General features: G+C 43.3%; 1 protein-coding gene across 1 annotated transcript in view; it reads right to left on the reverse strand.

The window, feature by feature from the left end:
• The window catches only part of CNGB3 (cyclic nucleotide gated channel subunit beta 3), a 749,182-nt gene that overhangs the window by 338,557 nt on the left and 397,628 nt on the right, over positions 1-12,997 (reverse strand). Inside the window, exon 9 of the mRNA XM_069219226.1 lies at positions 6,426-6,512. Within this exon, the coding sequence (XP_069075327.1) occupies positions 6,426-6,512 (87 nt within the window). The remainder of the gene's footprint in view (positions 1-6,425; positions 6,513-12,997) is intronic.

Below are 12,997 nucleotides of genomic sequence, written 5' to 3' on the forward strand. Positions count from 1 at the left end.
CCCTCCCCTGTGGGCTGGGGGCAGGACGAGCTGCTCTCGTCTCAGGCACAAAGGAACCGTGTGCCAGGATGAAACTAGCTCACCCACGGCACCCAGGGGGTTAAATAAACCTGTAATAGTTCTGACTTATCCTTTAAAGCTCGGGAATGTCACTTCAGTTGCATGTTGGATGACCAGTAGCCTTTTGAAGTTGAAAGGAGATGAAAGCTAGGTGTTGGTTCTATGGAATCATCCTTAGATTGGAGCTTTGTTTGTTAGTTACTGGCTTTTGGCTCACCCCTGCTAATATCGCCAAAAATGTTGGTGTCACTATCAACGCTGATCTTATCTTTTGCTCACATGTCAATGAAATTGCTTATACATGTTACTCCATTTTGAAGAACTTAAGGAAATGAAACCTTCCTTGTCTCTGAGTTGATAGGAGATGGTTGATGATCGAGGCTGCTACCACATCTTGTTTTGATTATAGGAATGCAGTCTTGCTTTGCATAATTAAATATATTATCTATTACCTTCATATTGTGCAAAATGCAGATGTTACATCTGTCACATAATTTATCTCAGTGTGCTTCCACAGTTACATTTTCACATCAGATTTTCATTGAATAAACTGATCTTTTTAAAACTCTTTGCATGGTGCACAAGCACTTGCAGGCACCTATCCTGAGTATCTCAGCTCTTGACTTCAGCTCTATGGCAACTTCTCACAAGCTTCATACCTTTTTTCATGCACCCTTGGTTGTGTCTGTGTTACACTGCATAAGAACAGGAAAATACCCTTTTTAGGTGCTGGTTCCATGACACCAGAGGTAAAAGACTCTTCCCACGTGAGTACAGATTGAATAGTGTGCCTATAAGAATGTAGGGTTTAGGACATTAAAGCCAGACCTTTTGACATTACCAATGCTTGTTTTAACATTGGCAATAAAAGTGTTCTTGCCGCAACTATACAAACAGAATTTGCCATTTCACAATGTGTTTTTGTTCTTCATGATAGCGCAGTTACAAGAACAAGACACAATCAGCATCTACACAATACTGCTGCACACAGGTGGATAACTTTGAGGCACATAAGCACTTACAACGGAAACATGTACACAAATAACATGATACTGTTTCAAGTATTTAGCTTGTGCCTTATGCACAATGTACTATGATAGTTCCCCATGGATACTGAAGCCCTCATTCATTAGGAAATACAGATCATAATGACTAAGTAATTTTCTTGAAAGCCTCTATTACTGTTCTGTGGGCATTCAATAGGATGTGTGGTGTTAGACCTGGCATCCTTGGCATGGTCTCCCCTAACTTATTTCCCTCTGATCTCCTGTTTTTCAGATTCATTTTTGCTGGCTTCTAGGATTCTGTGCACTTTACCACTGCTGACCAGTGCTGAAATGCAGGTGCTTTGTACGCTAAGATATGGTAACATTGGCTTATCCACAATTTGCTTATTTAATTTACTTCTAAGTCCCTAGTAAAGTGCACTTAGGGTGCCCAGGACCTGTAAATTAAATGCTACAAGTGGGCCTGCAGCATGATTGTACTGCCCACTGCAGTAGCCTTCAAACATGCCTCATGCCTGCCACTGTAGAGGATGTGGTGTCCTGTCTTCACACAAAGGGGTGATTACCTCCCACAGATACCCTTTTGCACTTCAGACGACTCCTTTGAAGTCTCCCCCTCATCAAAGGCCTTTTTCGGTATAAGTACTGGACCCTCACCAGAAAAGGAGGGGAGGGACAAAAAGAGTAAGGAGTTCTCCAAAGGGCCCCAAAAAAGTTCTGTGGGACAGGGCTCCTTCCCCCATTTGAGAAAAAGAAGAAGTGGTTCCCTGAGAACAAGTCTGCATTGAAGGCTCCCATGAAGTGCTATGAGTGCCAGCAGGATTGACACTACAAAGGAGATGCAAAGTGCCTTAAACAGGCACAGCCCCACTGGTGGGCAGTAACTGGGATTGGCTAGTGTAATGATTGGGGAAGAGATGTCTCTAGATAGTGCTGGGGAGGAAGTACAGTTAAACATAGGGTCCCTGGATGATGGAGAGGTGGTCCAGAGAACTCACATGCCTGACAATACTAAAAAGTACAGTCAGTGGGTGCCCATCAATGGCCAGAGGGTGGAGGCTCTGAGAGACACAGAAGCCAGCATGACAACCTTCAAGTGTCACCTGGTGTCTTCAGAGAAGGTAGTCCCTAACACGTTCCACCAAGTTGTTGCTGCTGACAACCGAGAGAGCCAATACTCGGTGGCTGTGGTTCCCTTTGAGTGGGGGGGGGTCAGGTCTGCTGAAGGTAGCTGTGAGTCCAACCATGCTCATGGATTGTCTGCTGGGCAATGACCTGGAACACACCATCTGGAAAGAAATGGAGCTTAGGTCACACTTGGAAATGACTGGGTTGCCTGAGTGTGTGCCTGACCACATGGTCCATGGCAGCTCCAGAGGGTGGTCAGAAGGACCTGGAGCCTTGATCAATGGCCCAGGGTCCCTCCAAGAAGAGGAAGGGCAAGGGACGTGGGAGACCCACTCCTGAGATTCTCAAAATCCGGAAGGAGGCTGACCCTGAGGGGAAAACCCTGGTACCTACAAAGGACGACATAGCTGAACTGGGGAAGCTGTCCAACTGGTGCAGGAAGGTGGTCCCACCAGGGAAGAGTTCTGCAAGGCGCAGAGAGACTACCCTGCTCTTGTGGGTCATCAGCAACAGGCTGAGACCCAGGCAGCTGATGACGCCTCTGGCAAGCACCTGATTTACTGGGAGAATGTTCTCCTGTATAATGAGCCTAAGAATCTTGAGCCTGGTGAAACTCATGTATTAGTGGTCACCCAGTGCTGCAGATTCTTCCTACTGAGTCTGGCTCATGATGTGCCATTGGCAGGTCATTTGGGGGAAGACACGCCTTTTGACAGACTTGTCATCCACTTTTACTTACCTCAAATGAAACAGAACACAGCTTCATACTGTAGGTCCTGTCAGACCTGCCAGGTGGGTGGCAAGTTAGGGGGGAAGTGAAAGGCTCCCCTGCAACCTTTACCTGTCATTGCCACCCCTTTTGAGCTGATTGGCATCAATGTTGTGAGGCCGCTAAATCCCAAGATAGCCATGGGCAACAGATTTGTTCTAGTCTTGGTGGAATATGCCACCTGATACTCTAAGGCTATCCCTCTGAGGACAGTGACTGCACCTGTGGTGGCCAGGGCTCTGATGGGGCAATATACCCATATGGGATTCCCCAAGCAGGTGGTATCTGCTCAGGTCACCAACTTCATGTCCAATTACATGAAGGCCATGTGGAAGGAGTGTAGGGTGACCTATAGGTTCACCATTCCTTACCAACCCAAACCAATGGGTTGGTTGAAAGGTTCAACAGTACCCTGGAAGGCATGATTATGAATCTACCTGAACCCATGAGGCATAAGTGGGACGGCCTCCTACCATGAGTGTTATTCACAGACAGGGAGGTACAGCAGAACGGGGTTGGCAGCAACCCCTTTGAACTTATGTATGGGCACCCTGTGAGAGGGCCTCTCACTCTGGTGAAGGAGGGCTGGGAGCAAGCTCCCGGGACAGCCACCCAGGATGTGGTCAGCTTCATGCTGGCCCTCTGCAATCAGAAAGCATGCTTCAGGAAGCTCATTCAAGAGAACCTAGAAGCCAACCAGGATGAAACACTGGTATGACTAGAATGCCACTTTGGGGGAGTTTCAGCCTGGCCAAAAAGTGTGGGTCAAGGAGCCAAGACTGCTGACCATTGAAGTACTGCAAAATTGTGGCTTTAGAGGTCCATGCGGTGACCCTACCCTATGGTCATGATCTGGCATCCTTGGCATGGTTATGGCACCATACCAATCATTGTTACCCCCCTTGACAGAGCTGACTTTCAAGAAGCAGCCATGTAAGGTGATCAGGACAGAGGCATGCCAGAAAGCCTTTGACACCGTAAAAGAAGCCATATGAACGCTACCAGGCTCAAGGCCCCAGATTTCTCCAAAGATGAACACCTCAGAGCAAGGCTTAGGGGCTGTGTTCTCACAGCTAAATGAAGAGGGCCTGGATCAACCCATAGCTATCATCAGTAGAAAGTTACTTTCCATGGAACAGAGGTGGAGCATGATTGAAAGGGAAGCCTTTGCTGTGGTCCAGGTGCTGAAGAAGTTAAGACCATACCTCTTGACACACTTCCAGGTTCAGACAGATCACAGGCCCCTCAGATGGTTAATGCAGATGGGGAGTGAGGACCCCAAACTGCTGGGTGGTCCATCTCCCTACAGGGAAGGGACTTTATGGTAGAACACTGTCCTGGATCAGACCACGCAAATGCTGATGGTCTGTTCCAGGTTCTTTCACCTTAGTGAAGAGAACTCCTAAGGGGTTGGGTAGCTGTCCCCACTTTCAGCAGAGGGGCACGTGTTAGGCCTAGCATCCTTGCATGGTTTCCCCTAACTCTTTGCTGTCTGACCTCCTGTTTTTCTGACTCATTTTTGTTGGCGTCTAGGATTCTGTGTACTTTACCAATGCTGACCAGTGCTGAAGTGCAGGTGCTCTGTATTCTAAAACATGATAACATTGGATTATCCACAATTGGCATATTTAATTTATTTGTACGTCCCTAGTAAAGTGCACTAAGGGAGCCCAGGACCTGTAAATCAAATGTTACTAGTGAACCTGCAGCACTGATTGTGCCACCCACTACAGTAGCCTTCAAACGTGACTCAGGCCTGCCATTGTAGAGTCTGTGTGTGCAGTTTTAAACTGCCATTTCGACCGGGAAAGTGTACACAATTGCCAGGCCCAAACCTTCCTTTTTATTACATATTAGTTACCCCTAAAGTAGGCACTAGTTGGCCCCAAGGACAGGGTGCTGCGTAATTAACAGGTTGGACATGTACTTTTTACATTAACATGTCCAGGGAGTGGAGAACTCTTAAATTTGTATTCCATTGCTTCAAGACCTATGCCTCCCATACCATAACATTGGGATTGACTTAAACCTCTTTTTAAGTGTAATTCCCAATTGGGGGAAGCTAGAAATATGGAATTTGGTGTCTCTGGGTTCACAATGTAAAATCACAACTCATGGAGAAGTCGGATTTTAAATTGTAAGTCTAAAAATGGCACTTTTAGAAAGTTGGCATTTTCTTACTTTAACCATTCTTTGCCTTAGCCTATCTCTGAATACACCGCAGGGCGGGGTGACAGCTACACTTTGTGAATTCCTTCTAGAAAGTCACAAACACAGGACACTCAGCTGCACATGCATTCATCTGCATACTAATGGGTCTTCCTGGGCAGATGGAAGGGGGGGATTGACACTTACACTTCAATAGGTGGTGTCCTGTCTCCAGACAAATAACTGATTACCACTCACAGGTAAGCCTGGCAGACAGGGCTAGGATGAAAGGAACCCTTATGCACTTCAGAGGACTCCTTTGAAGTCTCCCCTGCATCAAAGGCCTTTTTGGGTATAAATACTGGACCCTAAATCCTACAAACTAGTTTACTTGGGCGTCCTGAGAAGACTCTGTGACTTAGAGGAGCTATACTGCCAGAAGGGACTGCTACTTTGCCACTTACTTTTCTGTGTTGGCCTGCTGTGTGCTGTTTGCTGTGCTGCCAGGAGGGACTGACAATGTGCACTGTGCTCAGCTGTGTTGTCCTGCTGCCTGCTACCTCTGTAGTGAGGGAGGACTAAACCTGCCCTCTACACCATCTGCTTCCATATCTTTTGATGCCCTGATTGGGTTTTTGTTGTTTTGGTCTTGTTTTACTCAAATAAATATTATCTATTTTTCTAAACTTGATGTGGAGTCTTTTTGTGGTGTCTTTCATTGTCTTACTGTAGTTAAGTGTTGCACAAATACTTTACACATTGCCTCTTAAGTTAAGCCTGACTGCTCTGTGCCAAGCTGCCAGGAGGTGAGCACATGTTAATTAAGGGAGTGTAACTGACTTACCATGACTAAGATTGTGGTCCCGACTTGGACAGGGTGAAAACCTCTGCCAACAGCTAAACCCTATTTCTAACAGGCAGGCTAGCAAAAAGAATTTGGTCAAGTGATGTAAATTACCTATGTCTAGTTTTAATGTACATATTATTGATTACACTGCTTCGATTGCACGAAATGTCGAAAAATAAGACCATCTGATTTACATAGGTTGTGCTATGCCCTTCCATTATCGAAATATAAATATATGTTGAGGTGACATGAATCGTTTAGATGCATGATTGTTTTATAATTTTTCTTTTTTTTTTTGATCTCCGGAAAAGATTTCCCTGGTGAAGGAATCTTCGTTCTACAGAACGTGGGGGAGTGGTGTTGGGTGGATATAATGTTAACCAATACATTACAAGAATTGTACATCTTTGCAAACTTTGCATTGCGCATAGTAAAAAACACTCGCCTTTAATAAGTGCCTTCTTACCTTTAACAGTCGGTTCATTCTAAACACAGGTTTCACTCCAAAGACTAAGTATAACAACTCAAAAGGTAACACAGATGCTACATCGAGCTGTGAAGAAAACAAAGAGCAATTAGTGCTTGTAAACCGATTGCAACCTGTATATGATCTTTGCTTCTAAAAATAACATAAACTATTGCTTTCCCTTAATAGATGCCTCTTCAAACTGTAAACAAATATGCACTATCCTTATTCATATTTCTAGTATTGCACAGTGCCCATCCACTAGATTAACACTATGTGCATACATTCACAATTACATTGACACTAATCATGATGTGCCAAAATTACAGCAACTGTGAATGTTTTCTTGGGCTAGGCATGGTGTTTCTGTGGGTGCGCTGTACCCTGAAATATTACACTTCAAAAGCACGCCCAACGGCTGGGTGGAACAGGATGGTGTTAACCTCGTTTTCATAAGGAAGTGTGTCCCAAGATAAGAAACAAAACAGCATTTCATTTAAAAATACAGTCAAATAAGAAAGGATTTAGGGCCATATGTACGAAAGCTTTTTCCCATAGACACAGAATGGGTAAAATCCTTTGGTACATCTGGCCCTTACTCAAGATGTGAGTTGTAGGTGGAAATTTCGAGGAAAGCATAAAGATTTATTACAATTTTTTTAAAGTACAATACAGAATGCTGGGTTACACAAAATCAATTGGGATAAAGGTCGTCAATGCAGAGTAATACAAAGAATGAAGAAAATCAAAGAAATGCTAAGTCCCAAATGTGCAGCAAAATCAATAAGAAATTGGACAGCTTCACTAGTAATATAAAAACGCCTCATAAGTGTTTTAGTGTACCCCCAAATTAGAGGGTTTATAAAGAAAATTCCCCTAAAGAAGAAATCAAAAACTGCAGAGTCACTGTGGTGTGAGCAAAAAACATACATTCTCCACCTATCAGGATACAGACTTTAAAATCGTCATACTGCCCAATCACCTAATGGCTAACCCACTACACGAATTGTGACTCAGTTCTGACCTAATGTCACCCAGATGTGTCAGGGCAAACTAGTTACTTAAACAACAGTTAACCCTTGTGAATAAATGTAATCCTGGGTACAAGGGGAAGATCCTTGGAAACATTTTACAGTAGTGAGCCCATGCTAGAGGTCTTTTGTCAAGAACAGCCATTTGGCAAAAACCCAACCCAAATCTTTCTTGACCACGTGTAGCAGAATTATAAACAAAATACGAACGTGATGAGTATGAGAAAGTAGCCTCTTTCTAGCATGGTTACCCCCACTTTTGGCCTGTTTGTGATTGTGTGTCAGTGTGTTTTTACTGTGTCACTGGGATCCTGCTAGCCACGACCCCAGTGCTCATAGATAAAAACCTATATGTCAGTGTGTGTTTGCCTGTCTCACTGGGATCCTGCTAGCCAGGACCCCAGTGCTCATAGTTTGTGGCCTAATGTGTGTGTTGTCAGTAGTGCTTAACTGTGTCACTGAGGCTCTGCTAACCAGAACCTCAGTGCTTATGCTCTCTCTGCTTTTAAATTTGTCACTATAGGCTAGTGACTTCATTTACCAGTTTCAATTGGCACACTGTACCCCCCTTATAGGTCCCTAGTATATGGCACCTAGGTACCCAGGGTATCAGTCCATCCACACCCCAGAAGCCTCAGCATCTCAAAATGCCCTTTTGGGCCCTAACAAGATCAAGCGACTGAAAGCAAAGAGACAATAAATCTGATACAAAGCAAGCACTTTGCATATTTTTGTGCAGCAGTGAAGCAGGAATATGGCCCACTCACTACAACCTTAGAGGTCTACTACCCTTCAACGTACTCACCATGCACCCATGTTCCTCATAGCTGTCCACCACCTGATAGTGCCCTTGCAGACTCTGTAAGTGGCTATGGGGAGGTTACATACCATGAACGTTCTTTTGCCTTTGACAAAAAGGGTCCACATACCATGAGCAGCACCTCGTGATTCCCATCCTGTAGCCCTTCACTACTGCTACTCAATCTTCGCTTATGCATCTTTCTCCTACCCACCGCTTTCTGTGACAGTGTTGCTCCAGGCCTTGTGAGCGGCTGAAACACATCACACCCTTTGCTCCAACCTTATTCTTCAACCTTCCTAGCACATCCAGCACACATATCAAAGCAGAGAATAAGAGCAGAAAAGAGCGACTGCTGTGATGACTCCATGACAGGATGGTTTTGGCTAGAAAGGGGCTTTTCCCAGATCTTCAAGGTGAGGCACAATGTGTCTCCTACCCAATCCAGTAATTCTACTTCCATACTTTAGCCCCTTTTCAAATACCCATATCCAAATCATTGCAAAGCGTAAAGTGTAACAATTCACAGGGTTTTCCTCATGATCACTCATTCCACATTCACCGCTTACAACATTCCCGTCACCTACTCCCTCATATTTATCAAACAATGCTCCAATCATAAAAAACACATAAGAGATAGTAGGCATGACAACAACCTTAACATTCTCTTCCTCACTGAAACATGGCACAAACCATACCTTATCCTTGGAATATGAGAAATTATTTCAAGATGAATACATAATCACACACCAGTTACACATTCATAAATATATATCAGCCTTGTCAAAGTCCACATTGCATCCCACAGCTTCCTTCAAATGCATGTTCAACAAGCTACCAGTGTGCCCACAACTCATTAGTTTTCTACCAATTTATCAGTGACCTGACTACAACTATTTCATTACAGACTTTCAGATTTCACATTCTGTCATAGTTCTGCAGCCTTGTGTGGTCTGCTACCGGCAACGTCTGACCCTCAATAAAGTCTGATGCTCCTTGAGGTGCAGTGGCACCTTACTGATTTTTGATATACATTCAATCTTTGTGACTTTGAACATTCTTCGGGTGCTTCAGGACCAAAACCTTCACCTATCCACTTTGAACAACTGGTAGCAAATAAACAGCATGTGCTGATTTAATTGGTTAAGGATGTTTGATTCTGCTAGTAAAAGAAACATTTCTTTTGGGTATATGAGTGGTGGCCTTTCTGTTCTGCATGGTAGAAAAAACAGGGATGTCATCCTAGGACAACTACTCAGTACTCAGGGTACTTTGTGGTTGCAGCATCTCATGAATAGATCACCCAGCAATCGTTTACTGTGCACAACACTAATCTTCTTCATTCTGCTCTGCACTGGGAACTCCACAGAGCTTCAAGGATTCTAGCCATGACTTGGGTAAAACATGGGAAGTTTGCAACAAGTGGGCCTGTGTGGTAGGAGGACAGTGCTTCTAAGTGAATTACCTTTCTTTGTCAATTTTAGCACAGTAAGTTCTTTGAGGGTACAAACACTGCAGTAAAGTATTGCTCCGCCATTGCGATTTCATGGGTGAGCTTGGTGTGGCATAGTTATAAAGCAAACTAAAAATGTGAGGGAAATCATTTTTTTTTTTTTTAATTCTGGCATTTAATCACGAACTAGGCAACTAAGTAATAAGGTACACAACAACTTTCTGTGAATCTTAGTGGAGGTTGGGTTCTGTGTAATTTTCTTTTCATGGTCAATGGGGTTAATGTCTGATTTCATAATATAAATTTATCGAATGTGGCAAACCATGAGCATCATTGTGGAAATGTTCTAATTTATGTAGGGGCAATTTTACTTGGCTATGCAACTGAACAATAGGTGATTTCTATGGAGGTCATGCTCGTTATGAAGGCATTGAAATGTCTCATATAGATTATCAGTGGTTCATGTGGGGCAACGATTGCTCCAAGTCGAATGCAAATTCATTTTTCATATGGGCAGATGATGCCACTTATAGTGGCGATTTTCTTGCCAAAGCATAGAGAATTTTACAATCACGTGAGGGGATGTTAACTGTCTGTTTGCTGCAATTTCATAGTCACTGTTAGACAAATCCCAAGTCTTTAATGGCAAACGTTGGATACATTTCACAAATAATTCGGGAGAGTTCATGGCCTATGTATTTTCGTATTCCTGTTCTATGGCACATATGTGTAGAAATTCATACTCATATTGTACATGTTCACAAGTATCCACTGAAATACTGATACTGTATAACACAGGGATAATTATATGGTTAATGAGGAATAAGCGTCAGGCTCATCATGTTTGCTGTTACCTACCAAATAGAGTGCCAGTTCATGCATAGGACAGTTGTACTATCATACCAATGTAGTGCATTTCCTGAGCTACTAGAGAGCCGATCATGACAGTATCTTTGCAATACTTTCTCTAAGAAATACCCTTTAAAAATCACGATTTTACTACTGCTGTAAGTCCTCTCGAAGCAGGCCTAAAACAATGTATTTCCTTCTATATGTGGCTATGAATATCATAAATGCACAATGAAAGGCAACTAGAATTTGAAAACATGAATTGGATATTATGGTGGTCTTACCTGTTTCTGGAGGAATGAATCTCCAACAACTAGCACCGCAGGCTTTCCTATGTCATCCTTTAATTCTGATTGCATTGTGTGAAAATTCACCAAACCAAAGAAATCCATGTTCCAACTGCCACCAGGTTGGAGTCAGACACAAAGGCTGATAGCAATGCAGCAGCTATTCTAAGGTTAGTCATGTTATTGAACCCACCACGGCTGGTGCAATGTGAATAGACCGAGCCAGTAACTGCTTAAGGTTTCGACGCTGAAACAACATTTCATGGCTCCTTTATGACCCTAGAGGAGCCTTTTGCCTTGTTCTTAACTACACATGCCTAGAAACATGTGACAAACAGTATTGGTTATTGGACAACATGCAGCTATGAAAGCAACCTGACATTCTGAAGAACCAAAGCTTGCAGCACCATTGGGACTGCAGAGAGTGACGGGCAAACATTTGTTTCCACCGGCGTATAACTTGTGCGTGATGTAAAATGTCTATTTGCGTCACAGAATGTTCCTTCCCTCCCTCCCTTCTTTCCTCCCCTTTTTTCTCCTAGACTAGAAACTTATTTTCCTGTCTTTTCACTTTCCCAATTTGCTTCTGTAATTGAGGTAATTTTTCATTATTCCATCTACTTTTTGGGAACAGTTGCAATTTAAGTATGCATAAATTGCACACGAGTCCCAATTGACCGGGCTTTCTGTGCAACTATATTTCATGTAGGAGCCCAAAATGATCACCTGCAACAGCCAATAATAGATCACGTTTCATATAATCAGATCTGCGGATATTTATGATCACAGTTGGATCTTACAACTATAGAAAACCGCCATCGGGGCGTTCTTATTTTCTGCAGTCTGAAGCAAAATAACTGAACGCGAGTGATTCGTGGACTGGGACGTCGGCGGCAATGGCACTTGGTTGGTATTCCCGAAAGTGTTCGAGCGTCATTCCCGTCCTAGGTCCTACCTGCATACCTAAGGGTCCTACAGAAAATGCTCGACGCTATTGTGCGTCTGCCGTGGGAGCGTGTCACGAGCTCCTCCGTGTTTTCTGAAAGGTGTAGCGGAAAGGAAAGAAAACAGAAGAATAAAACGGGAGGCAAATATACAAACGCACGTCTCCTTTAATCCTGAACCTCTGGGCTGTACGCCTGTGAACAGTGCAGAAGTAAAGGGAACCGGAGTAGGCATAAAAAGCATCAGTTGTCTTAGCTTTCCTGAAATACTCTGGAGATTTTTGTGAATACAAAGAAATGAGTAAATGCACTACAGTTTTAGGCTAAACCCGTGACTAATAAAACATGTTTAAAGAATTAGGCTTGGGCATTGAAATGTAGTCACACGTATATCAGATTAGGAATGTTTCAATTTCTGGCCGGACAATATATATATTTGCAATTCTGGGATAAAGCGTTCGTGGAACACCATACGCAGACCTGTATTTCGCAAAACAGAAAGGAGAGTCTTAAAAGCAGCCCTCACATAGATGGTGTATGTGTAATAGCTAACATGACTTTGAGAAAAGAGCGGGTGTTGCTATCTGTGTAGATTTGTTACTGTGATATTTTCCTGAAAAATGCTTACGAAGCTCTGGCCCAAACTGCTGCTGGGCCTTCATAATGTTTGTGTATTTACATCCATCCTATGAGGCACTGCATTTCCTGTTTAGCATTAAAATTATAATTGATCATAAACTGGTAATAGCTAGGCTTAACTGCTGTTCCATTAGCTTTCCAAGCTGATAAGCAGTGTTCAGGGAGTGAATGAATCGAGAGGCAATTTGCATTTAATTATGCAGTCAGCCATTTTGGAAAGTACATGTAATAATCGTCATGTTTGTACTATCTGAGGACAAACCGTTCCTTGCAAATCTCCAAAACGTAACATTTTCTGCATTTGTAGCCGAGTTAGTTGCCCACTTTGTGCAGGGCTAATGGAAACCTAAGACTGCTTCTAAGCACTAAAACTATCAGTGTGTATTAAAAACAGATATCCACAGAGGCTTGTTATGGGCATGGACAGCCACTCTAAGGGGCCCACGTATGTAAAACATATAGCCTTAGGAACAGTTTTTCTTAACTACACAGGTGCTTGCTAATTTTTAACTGGTGCTTGGCAATTTTGCACTGACATCTGGATTGACAGGATGGTGCTAGCTGGCGTTT

Source organism: Pleurodeles waltl, chromosome 2_2 (genome assembly GCF_031143425.1).
Source record: "Pleurodeles waltl isolate 20211129_DDA chromosome 2_2, aPleWal1.hap1.20221129, whole genome shotgun sequence".
In the NCBI taxonomy this organism is placed as follows: domain Eukaryota; kingdom Metazoa; phylum Chordata; class Amphibia; order Caudata; family Salamandridae; genus Pleurodeles; species Pleurodeles waltl.